The 13,835-nt window shown below is 36.6% G+C and overlaps 1 protein-coding gene and 1 non-coding gene across 2 annotated transcripts in view; both read right to left on the reverse strand.

Annotated features, from left to right (window-relative positions):
- CEP295 (centrosomal protein 295) overlaps window positions 1-13,835 on the reverse strand; it is a 43,024-nt gene that overhangs the window by 6,718 nt on the left and 22,471 nt on the right. The window contains exons 17-22 of the mRNA XM_031065996.1: window positions 12,410-12,523; window positions 6,943-7,049; window positions 5,345-5,459; window positions 3,517-3,750; window positions 1,832-1,992; window positions 1,448-1,604 (exon numbers count right to left, since the gene is read on the reverse strand). Coding sequence (XP_030921856.1) covers window positions 1,448-1,604; window positions 1,832-1,992; window positions 3,517-3,750; window positions 5,345-5,459; window positions 6,943-7,049; window positions 12,410-12,523 — 888 coding nt within the window. The remainder of the gene's footprint in view (window positions 1-1,447; window positions 1,605-1,831; window positions 1,993-3,516; window positions 3,751-5,344; window positions 5,460-6,942; window positions 7,050-12,409; window positions 12,524-13,835) is intronic.
- LOC115949482 lies at window positions 5,719-5,802 on the reverse strand. Its single transcript, XR_004082925.1, has one exon. It is a non-coding gene; the product is annotated as a small nucleolar RNA U2-19 (small nucleolar RNA).

A 13,835-nucleotide genomic window follows, 5' to 3' on the forward strand; every position in this document is an offset into this window, starting at 1 on the left:
TTTTTTTTGTCCTAAGTTTGCTAGTATTGGTTACACAGACTCCAGCATTGTACTATCACCAGGCTTTTTATACACATGGAAAGTGCCACAGAAACCTTTAATGGCTTCCTTTAGATATTTTTTTGCATTCTTTGATACACAGAAAATATCTCGTTTTACATGTATAAAGGATATTCTCTGCTGATAAATAGCAGTTAATGGGGAGGGGAGAATTCCACTGCAACATCAGTCATCAAAAGAAAATTCTCTGGATGATGCATTTGCATATCAGCCTTCCTTGAACAATCCAAAACAGTTTTTACTTGCTTTGTTTTTGGTTATGTTATTTTTCTTCTCCTTTTAAAGCACAACAATAACTGGTTTGGGATTATGAAAACACTTAAGAGATTGGAAGATTTTGCAGTTAAACCACAAAGATTCTGTCATAAGCAATTTAGAAACAGAATGGTTTGAAGTTAGAGTGGAGCTTCCTAAATCCTATTTGTTGTGACTGCAATCACAACATCTTGAAGTGTCAACCTCTTCTAGCACTTTTTATTACTTTGCAAGTCACAAATATAACTGACCAATAACATCTACAGTATAACTACATCTATTACTTAAACTATTGTGCCACACTTCCTGTTCAGCTTTTTGCTGGAGCATCTTGAAACACTGATACACCTGATTCTTGCTACAGAAATATTTAGATTGCTACTAGCCGCATTTGGAATTTTTAGAATTTAGAATTACATGAAATATCAAGTTAATTTAAATTTAACTGCAAAACATCACAAAATATTTTTCATGCTATACGCTACAGTTAACTTAATCATAAACTTCCAATCCACTAAATTAATTATAACACTGTAGCTCAAAAGTTACTGTCATATCCTCCACTTTATTTTGTAGACAGGTAAGGCAGTAATCAAACCAAGAACCACAGTGTGCAGTATAGTGCTGTGACTTAACAGTGGGAAAGGAAAATGGACTTGTTTCTTGAAGAACACAATGTATTTAAAAGACAAATGACTCAGTTCAGAGAGACTCTAACACATGAACAAAATTTTAATCAATTTTTGGGACCTCCTTACTTTACTCAAACTTACAAAGTAATGGAAATACATTAACAAATACTTGAAAAAGGACAGTTTCAGCCAGAGTTGCTATTTCTTTGCCAACCAAATCACCACAGAAGGAATAATTAACATAATATCCATTACAGTGACTTGAATACCTGGTCTGCTTTTGTATCACAGTCATAACTGCTTAAGAAATGAACTTTAAAAAATTTAGGAGTTCTCCCATTAAAGGTGGTGGAGGAGACCGTGTGTGAGAGTGCAGTGGAGTTAAGACATTTCAAAGCAGGGCTGAGAGAAGTGAGATCTGTCCCCACTTCAAACCCACACTAAGGGCTGGTATTTATACACTGTCACAAAGCTGATTTTGAAAACTACACTGAACATACCTAGAGTAACATTTTCTCTAACCGACCCTTCTTCTGATGAAATGTTTTGCCCATTTGTTTCAAGACTAGAAGGCAGACTGCTTCTTTGTCTCTTCAGACTGGAATTTTCTTCTAGAAATGCAGACACATCTGGACTTTCTGTAGAAAATTCTGAAGTCTAGTGGCATAAAAAAATTGATTTAAGATTAATTTTCTCAGAAATATGAAGGATAAAAAGAAAAAGGTAGTTTTTGATTTTTGGATTATGTTTCTGCTACAACCAGCAATCTACATACACAAAAAATACACTGTGTTTTTTTCTAAATAGCATAGGGATTATACATTTAAATCTTACAAAAATCTTCAGCCAAAGCATTTCCTCCACCAGAGTTTTTTCTGCAGTACCTTGCTAAATTCTCTACTGTGTTGGGAAATTCTGTATTGAGAACAGGATGATGATGATGATGTATCGAAGTCAACACTTGGTTCCAAAGGCTGAAAGATCTGGTGATGGAAGTTTGGAAAAGGTCCCTCCATTTCAGGAAAACAGAGTTCAGTTGCAAGAGCTGTAAGAGAAGAGGCTATTTTAAAAACAAACAAACATTACCCACACCCCAAAACCAAAATAAAAGCAAACAAAAAACCTCCAAAACCTCCAACAATGGACATAACATGAGTTGTTTCTATGTACAGTAAATACAGCCTATAGAATTCTGCTGGTATACAAATACCAGATGAAAAATAAAATCTTTACAGCACCCAGTTCTTTGACTCTGACACAATGCAGATATAAAAAGCAATAAGTAAGTGCTACCCTGATTCAATTTTATTATTCTTTAAATGAAAAGGTGAAGTCTATAAGTTCTCTGCTCAGCTCCTGTGAGATTGCCTCAGAAGTAGTGTGGGTTTCTCAGTATAAAACTCACAACAGAACAGGACCAATGAAGAGCCACAAGGATGCTTAGAGGATGGATGTAGCACATGATATTCAAAGAGCAGCTAAATAACTGAGTGTGTTCAATCTTAAAAGAAGAACTAGAAGTGTGAGGGAAGTGGTACAAAAAATGTCTGCTGTCTATTAACTCATAAGAGGTACAGTACAGAGAATCCTAGAATGGTCTGGGTTGGAAGGGACCTTAAAGATCATCTAATTCCAAACCCCTTGCTATGGGACACCTTCCACTTGACCAGTTACTCAAAGCCCCATCCAGCCTGGCCTTGAACACTTCCATGGATGGGGCATCCACAACTTTGGGCAACCTGTACCAGTACCTCAACACTCTCACTATGACTGATTTCTTCTTAGTATTTAATCTGAATCTGTCCTCTGTCAGTTTAAAGAAAATGCAGTCTCTTTGAACATGCAAGAAAAGAAAAAAAAAAAAAACAAGAAAAGAAGAATGTTATTAAAATGTTGCTTAGTGGTATAGAATCTTTGTCTTTGGAGATACTGAGAACTTGCCTGGACAAGCCCTTAAGCAACCAGGTCTAAGTTGGCTCTGCTGTGAGCAGGAAAGAGAATTTGGGTCACATAACTAGAAGGTTCTTCCAGGTCTAGATTAATCTATAATTATATGATTTGAGGTTTTCAAACATTCTAGGAAGAAGCGATTTGAATTAAATCTTCATGATTGCTAATAACGATGTTCTTAGTTTTCATGAATGGTTACATTTTTCTAGAGAGCATAAAATTCCCACCAGCCAGTCAGAGTTTTACCAACTATGTGACCCCTTGTGAACAATGAAGTATTATATAGTATTTCTGTACCCTCCTGAAGTGAAAGCTGTGCATAAACAAGTGACAAAAATGGCACAGGTAGAAAGCAGCCCAGCCACAGTGGCAGGAAGCTGCATAGAACTGACAGAGACGCAGTCAGTCTTTTTTTTTCTGCACTAGATAATCTTTGTGAACATATATCTAACACCAAGCTCCAAGAACATCAAAGTATTGAATTCTTGCATGTACAATCCTTACTGACTTTAAAATGTAAATTGAATATAAATAATACAGACCAATGCCTAACACTGAGCAAGCTCCTCATTCTGTATGATCAGAGAGCAGCACAAAAATGCTATGAAATAATGAGTACCTTGGAAATGTGTATTGTCCTCTGAGTAAGAGTTCAAGTTCCCAGTAGGTCTCCCCAAGATCTGCTGTATCTGGTTTTCTTTATAAAAACACATCTTTCCTTCAGACAACCGACTTTCAGACACTCCAGACAATATCTCTTGCCTCTGCTGCATGGTAAAAGGAAGCGAGGAGTTCCAAGGGTGGCTTCCCGTTTTTCTCACAATTCCAGCTTCTCTTCTATCAGAAGATAATCCTGAAACAATAAGTTAGATGTTCACAGTTATGCATACAAACCACTTGCATTACATCATTTGAAAAGACAGTGCTTAGCATCCTGAAATATTCAGAGAATTGTGGGGTTTTGTTTCTTTAATTGTCTCCTGTCAACGCTCCTACAAAAACCTTACCACACATTTTCACAAATGCAAGTTGCTAATATCTAATTAGAGAAGAGTCAGTACACAGCACTTTTACAGCCTAGCACCTTTACAGAATGTAGACTTAGGCAATACTGAAATAACATCAGAAAAGAATTAATACTGCTATTTTATGCTAACTCGCACACCTTTACCTCCTACTGCATATAAATGTGTCAATCCTTCCATGTGATCTTGAATATCTTCATGACATCCCACAGTGGTTTTATTTTTGCTCAAACAGAAATTGCTTTATATCAACACTAGAAATCTGATGGATCAAGACAACCAAACTCATGTTCCTAAACAGTACACCAATGCTTCTTAATCTATATCTTTATTATTTATAAGCTTACAGAAGAACTGCACAAAGATACCAGAAAAGGTCATTACTAAGCACTGAGTGTATGGTGAAGACACAGCTAGACTTGAAAAAATTTATTTAGTCAAATAACTTCTAGTATTTTTCTTCAAGAAAAAAATCTGGTATTTTTCTTTCCCAACTAAAGAATGGAGAAGAAAAATTTCAAGAAAATTACCTTAGAAATGACTTTAGCTTTCTTACATCAATAAAACACAGGTGTGTCACTTGAGTTAGAAAGCTTACTACTCAAAATAACATCTGTTTGAAAAATTAGGGTTAAAATGAGCCATTGAAATCTCAGGCTGTAAAAACTGTAATCTTCAAAAATTGATTTATAAACATGGAATAACACATATACATACTTTTCTTAAGAAATCAGATGCATGTCAGAATAACCCAATATTATACCTCAAAGTAAGTAAAGCCAAGGGTCACTATCTAATCAATTTCAAACTCAATTCCATGTTGATAAGTAATACTGTCAGGAGCACTTACGTACTTTAATTATAAAGGAATTCGTTTTGATTTTATGAAAAACTAACAACATCAAGAGGCAGACTACAGACAAAAAATAGTAAGAACACATATTTCCCAGAAAACTATTAAAAGTCAATATGGGACTCAAATAATATTTTCACAAATAAGTCCTTAAGAATTACTGTGGTGACAAGCAGATACTGGAACAAGTCTCTTAACTGCAAGACAATCATAGCTCTGCAATAATCCATGATATATATTGATTAGGAAACTTTTATCAGTGTATCATTTTTAGAACAAAAATTGCTGCTTGAAAGCTGCTAGTGTTACAGCTGCATAATAAAACTCAAAATATCCTTTGCCAAAGCAGATGTATAATAATATTAAATTATTGTATTAGTAAAAAATTATAAGCACCTAAGAAAACATTCTCGTTATACTCAACTCTGTAAGATGCATTAATCAACCTTTGGTGAAGTTTGACATAAGTTTATTTCAGAAGAACTTATGTTTGGTGTGTTAGACCCATTCTGCCATAAAATTAAACCACAATTTTCCTTCTACAAGAACAACAAAACCTGAACACTCACCAGTGTCAACAGGGCTTGCATTCAACATTTCACTGGTTGAAAAGGTGCCAGTGGAAACTGTTGAAGTTACATCACAGGGTATTCGTTGCATGAAAGCCTCTGAACCAGGCACTTCCTAGGATAAAATAACACACCTATTATTACCATGTATTCACATGGTCAGAAGTAAAGCTGTAAACCCACACATTCTATTCTGAGCTCAGTTCAAGTGTAGGAGCCTTCATGCTTTGCACAGTCAGGCAAATATAGATTCATCCTTGCTCAGTACAACACATTCACACTCCATGTCCCAGGCACATCACCCCCCAACAGCCCCCTCCCCTCTCTCTCATACACACACACACACATTCACACACTCACTCTCATATAAAGCCTCTCAGAACTGCATATAAATCATGACACCTGGAAGATTGTTTTATCTTCTGGTGGTCAGATTTGGCTATTTCTCATCACAGACCCACTTCAGTTGAATTGTGGATCTCAGAGGGACATACATGCAAAACATTAAAAACTCATGAACTTTATAAGTACTTTCAATATTGAGCTTTTTGCATACAGGAGACTTAAAGCCTAATTCTATGAAATTAAACTAAAATATACAAAATCTTCTAAAGCATTATCTTCTTTAAATGTAAGGTAAGCTCTATAAAGTTACGAAGCAGATAATGAGGGTTCTTGTACTTCAAAATTTTGAAGAATTAGATGTGAACAGTTCTTCTCTGACTTAAAATGTGCCCTAAAAAATCTAGGAAACCCTTCTGCTACATTTTTCATTATGTACTACTCTATATATATATGTATTTAACATACACATGTAGAATATTTACATCCAGAGGTACTTTTATAAATCAATGTCATACACAGCATGGTTTAAATACTGTTTTTATCTGCTACCAAAATGATGGAATATTTGAAGTACAGAAAGGGGGGAGACTGGCGCTGGTTTTGGCAAGGCTTTTAACACTCTCACAATATTTTATAATCCCAGTTTGGATGTTGCAACCTGGATGGATGGACAGTAAGAAGGGTAAAAACCTGGCTGGATAATCAGGTTCATATATCAGTGACTAAAGGGTTACACACTCTGTGGAGGTGAGGAACAAGTACACAGGGCACACACTGGGTATTTGGCAATGACCCAGAGGAGGTGACACCACACTTTGATCAAATTTGCAGACACATGAAGTCAGGAAGAGCATCCCATGCACTGAGCAGCAGTGCTGGTATCCAGAAGGACCTCTGAGGCTGCCTCTACAGGAATGGTATGAAGCTCAGCAAGGGCAAAGTCCAGCACCTGGGAAGGAAGAAGCCAGAGCACCAGTCCCAGCTGGGCCTGCCTGGGGAGCAGCACTGTGAAAAAGGAGTCTCAGCAAGCTGAGTGTAACCCATTGTGTGCCCTGACTGAGGAGCAACAGCATCCCATGCTGTATGAACAGGATCAGAGCCAGAAGATGCACCACAGTGGTTACCTCTTTACTTGGTGCTTGTTTTACTGCTGCATTTAGAATATGCTCCCACTCTTAGCCACCCAATACGAGAAAGAAAGATTACATCACAAAATAAAGAGTGAGTTACATGATTATTTTGTTATGACCAACCGTATTATCAAGCCTCAGTGATGGTCCAGAACTTGTTCTAAGCCTCTCTCCACCTTCAGGAGCAACAACCGGTGAATCTTGAGACACTTGAGAATCCTGGGACTGGGCTGAACACAAAAGTAACGGAAGCAATGAGGAACCAAAATCCACTTTCGAATTCATAGTGAGCAATGCACAGCAGAGGGCAGTAACACTCCACTGCTGCTGGCCTCACTCTGCAGGCACTGATTCTGCCCAGCCTTAACCACTTTCACCTACACAGCACTTTTTGCTGCACCACACCACCAATTTCATCAGCGACCTGTGGTCCTTGACACACCTTCCTAGAATTTCTAACTACCACAGAGCAGACAGGAAGAGCTGGAAATTAATGTTTTGGCTTAGCAGAATGAAACATGGCTTTGCCAGTGTTATCACAATCATTTCATGGGAGTGGGGGGAATCCTTTACAATCTACCATTACAGTGAATACAAAGAAAAGCAGGAATTCTAAGTGAGTCAGAGAAACCAGAAGAACTGAATTGCTTAACTATAGCATGACTAATACCATGGAACTGAGTCACTTCTGCCATAATGCTTTTACACATGAAAGTAAGATCAGTATCTGCAAAAAAAACACCACAGCAGCACCCAAAAAATGCAATTTCTGCATTCAGTGCTGATAAGCACCTTCAAAGTTTGACAATTCTATGATTATAAGTTAACTGTCACAAACAAATACATATTATTATTTCCAGTATAGTTTTCAAGAAAGAAGTGCTAAGTATGAAACTGAAATTAAACACAAGTGAAGTAGGCATGTTTTCTCCCAATTCTAAAAAGGCTGCTAATGACAGACATTTCAAATCCCCAGCTTTTATATGACTCTCTACTTAGGTAGATCTAAATTTTTCTGAATCCTAACACTGGTTTGTACTTTGTGTATGCTGAAACTCAACTTCTTACCAGATGGCAAACTCTGGTTGTTCTAATTCATACTATAAAAAAAGGGAAATGTTTCCTCTGTAAAGCAACAACATCAATGGACTGATATGATATGACAATAATAAAGATTGTGTTCTCAATAAATATGAAGCATTTTGAAACTCATTTCAGGGAGAGGAAAAAAAATCCAAGCTTTCTTATAGCCACTATTATCCAGTAGACATCTAGGAGAAAGTACAAAACATAAATGGAAATACATCTAAAACACAGTTATTTAGAGGTCAAGTACTCAGCTCAAGTCTGCTCCTCTTCCTTGGAGCAGGATACAGGAGACAGAGGATGCTGGAAATGAGCAGGGCCTTCAAGAAAATTCCTTGAAGAAGCATGAAAATTGCAATCATCTAATCAATTGCCATTTAAATATCTCCATAAGAGAAAAAATGCATAGCACAAAAGATTGCTAAACCTAAAGTAATAACAAGAAGCAGCGTCTAGAAATGGCTGTCAGACGTTCAGAAACTAGAAATAGACTATTTATCTTAAAATTTAATAAAAAAGTAAATGCTGGAGCAAGCTACCACATAATTCTCCATTTCTTGATACCTTTCCATCAACACTAGAGATACTTTTCTGAAAGAAGTTATTTTATTTTCTCTAGAATATCACCAGGACAGGCAGTCATTCAGGACACACTAGAGATGAGATTCAAGCATTTAATAATCTCTTGTATATAAATTCTGTGGACAGCTATGTTACAAATATTTAGTTACTGAACTGCAATAACCTGCACTGTTCTTGTGATATTAATATCAGGGATGAACAGTATCAATTTCATGCTATAAACCAAACTACTTAATTAAAAATCCATGCTCATATCCCATGACTTTATTATATTAATATCTGTAAAAATCCTGTATTTGGTGATTCATAAAGGAATTTTTCAGTCTTCTCTCCCAACTCTAAAATAATAGTGCAAGGTTCTTGTTCCTCACAGCATCCTGATATCAACATGGGACTTTCATGTTTTAACTTTCTGGCCACTACAATCACAAAGAACTGATGTTCAAAAGCTGAATCTGCAGTATCTCAAATGCTTACTTTTACTCCCAAGAGGAATGGCAGTAAAATAGCAGCAATTATTTTAGGGTGCAATTTGAAAGACAAATGACCAAAAATCCAATCAGTGAAGACAACATAAAAACAGGGCTTAGTCCAAATCCAAACATGTAGACAAACAAACAAACAGAAGCTAAACTGGTAACGGAAAAGACAGTCTGTTGAAATGCCAAATTATGGACAACTATTTGTGATTACTAAAGATAAACTGAAATATTAGGTTAGCCGGGATCACAAAATAAAGTTGTGCTTGGAATAACATCCCTGTACACAGTAGCAACACATGAAGATAATCACATCTGGAACACTGCTCAAGGGAACCACTGCAGATACACAGAGAGACAAGCCTGATGATGTGCCCCTCAAGGAAGACTGTGGAAGAGGCGTATGTATCAAACCTAATCACTAGTTGCAGGCTGACTTCCTAAGGAAATGAGGTTTATGCAATCAAACTTGCCTGTCTCAGCTGCAGGATTACTCTGTAATTACCTATTAACAGTTTTGAATTCTATTGGCCCATTCTAGCCAAACAGGATTGGAAAGAACATCAAATGTCCAAAGTTCCCAACTCATCCTATCAATGCATCAGTGGCATGTAAAAGAGCAACTCAGATTTTAGACTCATTGGTGGCACTCATGGCAACATCACTTCAGCAGTTACCTGTTCTCTGGCTGCAACCAGCTGATCAGTTTGTGTAGCACTTGCAACCACTCAGTACTGAGCACAGAGATTCATCTCCCCTAACCACAAGGAATCCTTAAGACCCATTTTACAGACATGGCTGCCCTTAAATTTGAGAGGCAAATTATATAGGCAGCTAATTACAGACTTTTCAAAACAACTGCCTGTTACCCAAGGCAACTCTCCTATCAAAGGAAACTCACCTCTGTTGATAAAGCATCTGCATGTAAAAAGCAGACTTACCAACTTTTTATTTTCATCTTTTATTTATGATTTGAAAAAGCATGTGAGCAGTGACTAGGGATTTGTACACATCTAGTGGTTCTGTAATCATGAAAGCAGTACAACTCCTAAGTTGTAAAGACTTATATTATCTGGTCAAAGGTTCAAACCAGCAAGAACATTACTGCAAAGAACAAGGTCAAGGATCACACAAAGCACGCATTTGCTCTTACCTGTAGAGATACAATTACATCTTGAAAACATGAAAAAAATGCAAACATGTTCTGGTAAGAATCAAGTACCAAAAAATATTTAAAAACCAAAATAAATAAAAAATCATAACCAACAACCTAAAATTAACCTTAACTTTTCCCTTCAGAAACTCTGTATTTAAAGTGCAAGGGGCTGTAGATTTTCTTGCTGAAATACCACACTAGTTACTGAAACTACCAGAGAGAGCCTCACAGCCTATATGTTTTCAAGATTATTGCTGGCACTTTTGGTTGCTGATCTGCTCAAGAGGGCAATCCTCTTAAACACATAATCACAGAAAGCTTCGGGGGTTTTTTCTTTTAATATAGATGTTCACATAAAGTTTCCTAATCCTCTTACATAAACTATTGCATTGTTCATATACAAAAGTCTATAATGTAAAAATGCACTACACCAAGACATTTTATATTAATTTGGTAACAGCTGCTCTAGCAATGGTTCTACAACTTACTCAGAAAAATACAAGTCTTTTCATCAAATATTGTTAAAAGACAAAATGTTTTCATGATAATTGAAGTTCAAAGATAGATATACTTCAAAATGGGCATTCTGAGAAATAAACAGCTGAAGGGAAATGAGCTTATATGTACTTATTCAAAACAACTCCAATTCCAAGTAAATCATATTGAATTGGAAATGATGTCTCAATGCAAACAAAATGAAAAATTAAAGCTTTGGGCCAGTGATGAAATTTCTAGCAAAACCAGGATATGTATAGTACATAGCTGTATTGCTTGTAACAACGGGCATATGAAAGCTGCTAAGTTTCTGAGAACTCCTCTGCAGCTCCAGTAATATTTTAGATGGATACTGAAAACTGTACTGGACCATGCAACACTGTCATCTTGTAATAACCTTCAGATTGCTTTAGTGAATGTTTTACAAACTAGTCATCTTTGTTCTTTTATAAAGCCAGTCAAGTTACCCATAACATGCTTAGTAGGTTTCAATGTCCTTGTAACAAAACTTTCTAACAAAAATTCTTTTCTTGATAACCAAAACAACTTGTTTTATTTTATGGAATCAGAATAACTCTGCCACCTATGAACATGGCCTATCCTCAAAGGTATCCTTGTTCAGTAAAAGCTCTTCACAGACAGACGAGAATAGAGCTAAAGCAGTCCTTACAATATTACACTGCTGCTCCTTTTGACATATTCAGTGGAGCATGGGAAAAGCCTATGATGGCTACTAGAAGAGATCAAAGCAGAACGGACCTCTCTTGAATACTGGCTATGCACAAACTTTTCCCAGACAGGACAGCTGTCACAGCTACTTGAAAATTCCAGGTGTCTGGCTCAGCTCTAGCATTGTATTAGTCTCACTAGCTGAGAGTCAAGGCTAATGCACTGTGAGCTGATAGTCACAACTGCCTAATTAACCAGAAATTGCAGATACAAAATAATTACCTGACACCAAACAAGGTAACAGATCACAAGGAAATGGAATGAAGCTGCATTAGGGTAAGCTCAGACTGGACATTAGGAAAAGGTTTTTCAGTGAGAGGGTGGTTAGTCACTGGGACACATTCCCCAGGGAAGTGATCATAGCACTAAGGCCATCAGAGTTCAAGGAGCAACTGGGCAGTGGCTTAGTTTTAGGTAATCCTGGGAGAAGCAGGGAATCACACTCAACGAACCTTATAGGTCTTTAAATTTGAAATATTCTACAATTCTCAATTTTCGTGTCTGTCACACCTACGACATTATTCTTTCCAAGTTTTCTTGAGCTGATAAGATCTCAGCCTTCTATTTTTTGTCCCGACCATATTTATAAGTAATTTCTTATGCACACTGATCTTTCAATGGACTTCTAGATCAACACATTAACAGTCCGGAAGTCTTTTTAAGCACTGGTTTCCCTTCTATCAATACAGGAATCACTGGGTACTGAATCAGGAATGGCACTGGTCTACCCAAAATAGGTTCCCGCCTGGAATACCTGCAAACCTTTACAAGTCTAAAGGTTACAGATGAAAAGCACATGCCCTGGACAAGAAACTGTTGACCAGCAATGAAGTGGCCTGCAATGTGGACTTGTTACCAGAGTGGTAGTGGATCACAAAAACCCAAAAGACAAAACCTCATTCATTTTGAAACAAGTGCTTATTGAAACACCCTTTTTAATACTCAAAATTCAATGGCACTGCAGGTTCTTTAACAGTCAGATCATATTCTACAAATAAACAGCAGCAAAATCAGCAATGTTGAATGGCTGAATGGTGTTCTTGAAGGGAGAGGATTTCCTCACCTGATTCACATGAAGTTTCAGCAGCCATCATCAGCAATTCTTTTAATAATCTTCCTGGTGGATTAGTTTGCCTTGGACTTCCATTGGAGGCATTTCCTTCATAGCTTGTTATGCCTGAGGGAAAAATACCTTCATGAAGAGCATGACTGATGTTTCACACATGCAAACTCCCAAGAGGTTGAAATCTGAGCAGTTTCTCTAAAACCATCATCTGTTTTATCTGGATTTAAAACACCTGCAATCAGTTTAGGTATAAAAAGGAAGCGTTTTGCACTTCATGAGGAACATTAAGATGCACATTCTATTCTATAGAAATAAACTGCGGAATTTGTATGGTCTCCATTTTAATGAATTTAGCCAGATCACATCAGTCTATGCATTATACAGAGTGAAAGATTATGCAGCTCATAGACTTCTCAAACACTGATTCCTAACTCCACCAAATTATTTCTTAAAAAAAACCTCAAACTAATTTTTTCACACAGCAAGCCCAAGAAAACTTGCAGGAACTTCTCCAGACCCAGAGGTAATACAGCTTCTCTGCTCTAGTTTAAAGATTTCTTTCTCTGCAACCCAGCCCACAAAACAGCCCTTTCTGGCCACCCAATCCAATAAAAATCTCAACATTTTACTACCTACTATTACCAATGGTTTGATAATATAAGAATAAATCACCTATGGATCATAACAGTACTATACAGCTAAGTTTAAGTTACTAAGCCAAGTGTTTTCGAGAACATATTCTTCCATCAAAACCTTCCCCTACAGAACTTGCTATCTAATCAAGGTATCAAATAGGTCCAACAAGAATTCTTCTGCACAAACTGACTAGTATTGACTACTTTTCTTTAATTGAAGGATGTCCCATATCAGCTGTTTCATTATTTTGCAAGAATGCCAGCCTGACTAGCCTATAATTTCTCACATTGTTCTGCTGTGCCTTTTTAAGAACACAACATAAAAAGCTTTGTAAAATACACATTACATTTTAGATGTGAAGAGACACTGAAAAAAAATTAAATGTTTACCTTTAGAAAACACGAGTTTGTTGTACCTGTTAAATAATATTCCTTACAGAGAATTGCAAAGCATTGCCAGCCGACTTTAACAAATATATTTATAAAATTTTTATTGCTCTCCAAGTTTTTGCAACAAGTATTGTTAAGTAGAAAAAAAATTTTAAAAGATGGCCTAAAAATTTCTGTAGAAGCTTGATACTAACACCTTACTTGAAAGATTTCACAGTCACTTACTTGGTATAATCAAAAAGCAAACCTTTAAACAAAATCTACCAAGTTCTCTTTAGACTTACTGTAAAACTGCCTATTAACACAGATCCTGCCCAAAAGAAATATCAACAGGGAACTCAGGCCATAGAGTAACTGAATTTTCTTTTCCTGGTGTTTAAATTTTGTTTAAATTATGT

The sequence above is a fragment of the Geospiza fortis genome, unplaced genomic scaffold (genome assembly GCF_000277835.1).
Source record: "Geospiza fortis unplaced genomic scaffold, GeoFor_1.0 scaffold16, whole genome shotgun sequence".
In the NCBI taxonomy this organism is placed as follows: domain Eukaryota; kingdom Metazoa; phylum Chordata; class Aves; order Passeriformes; family Thraupidae; genus Geospiza; species Geospiza fortis.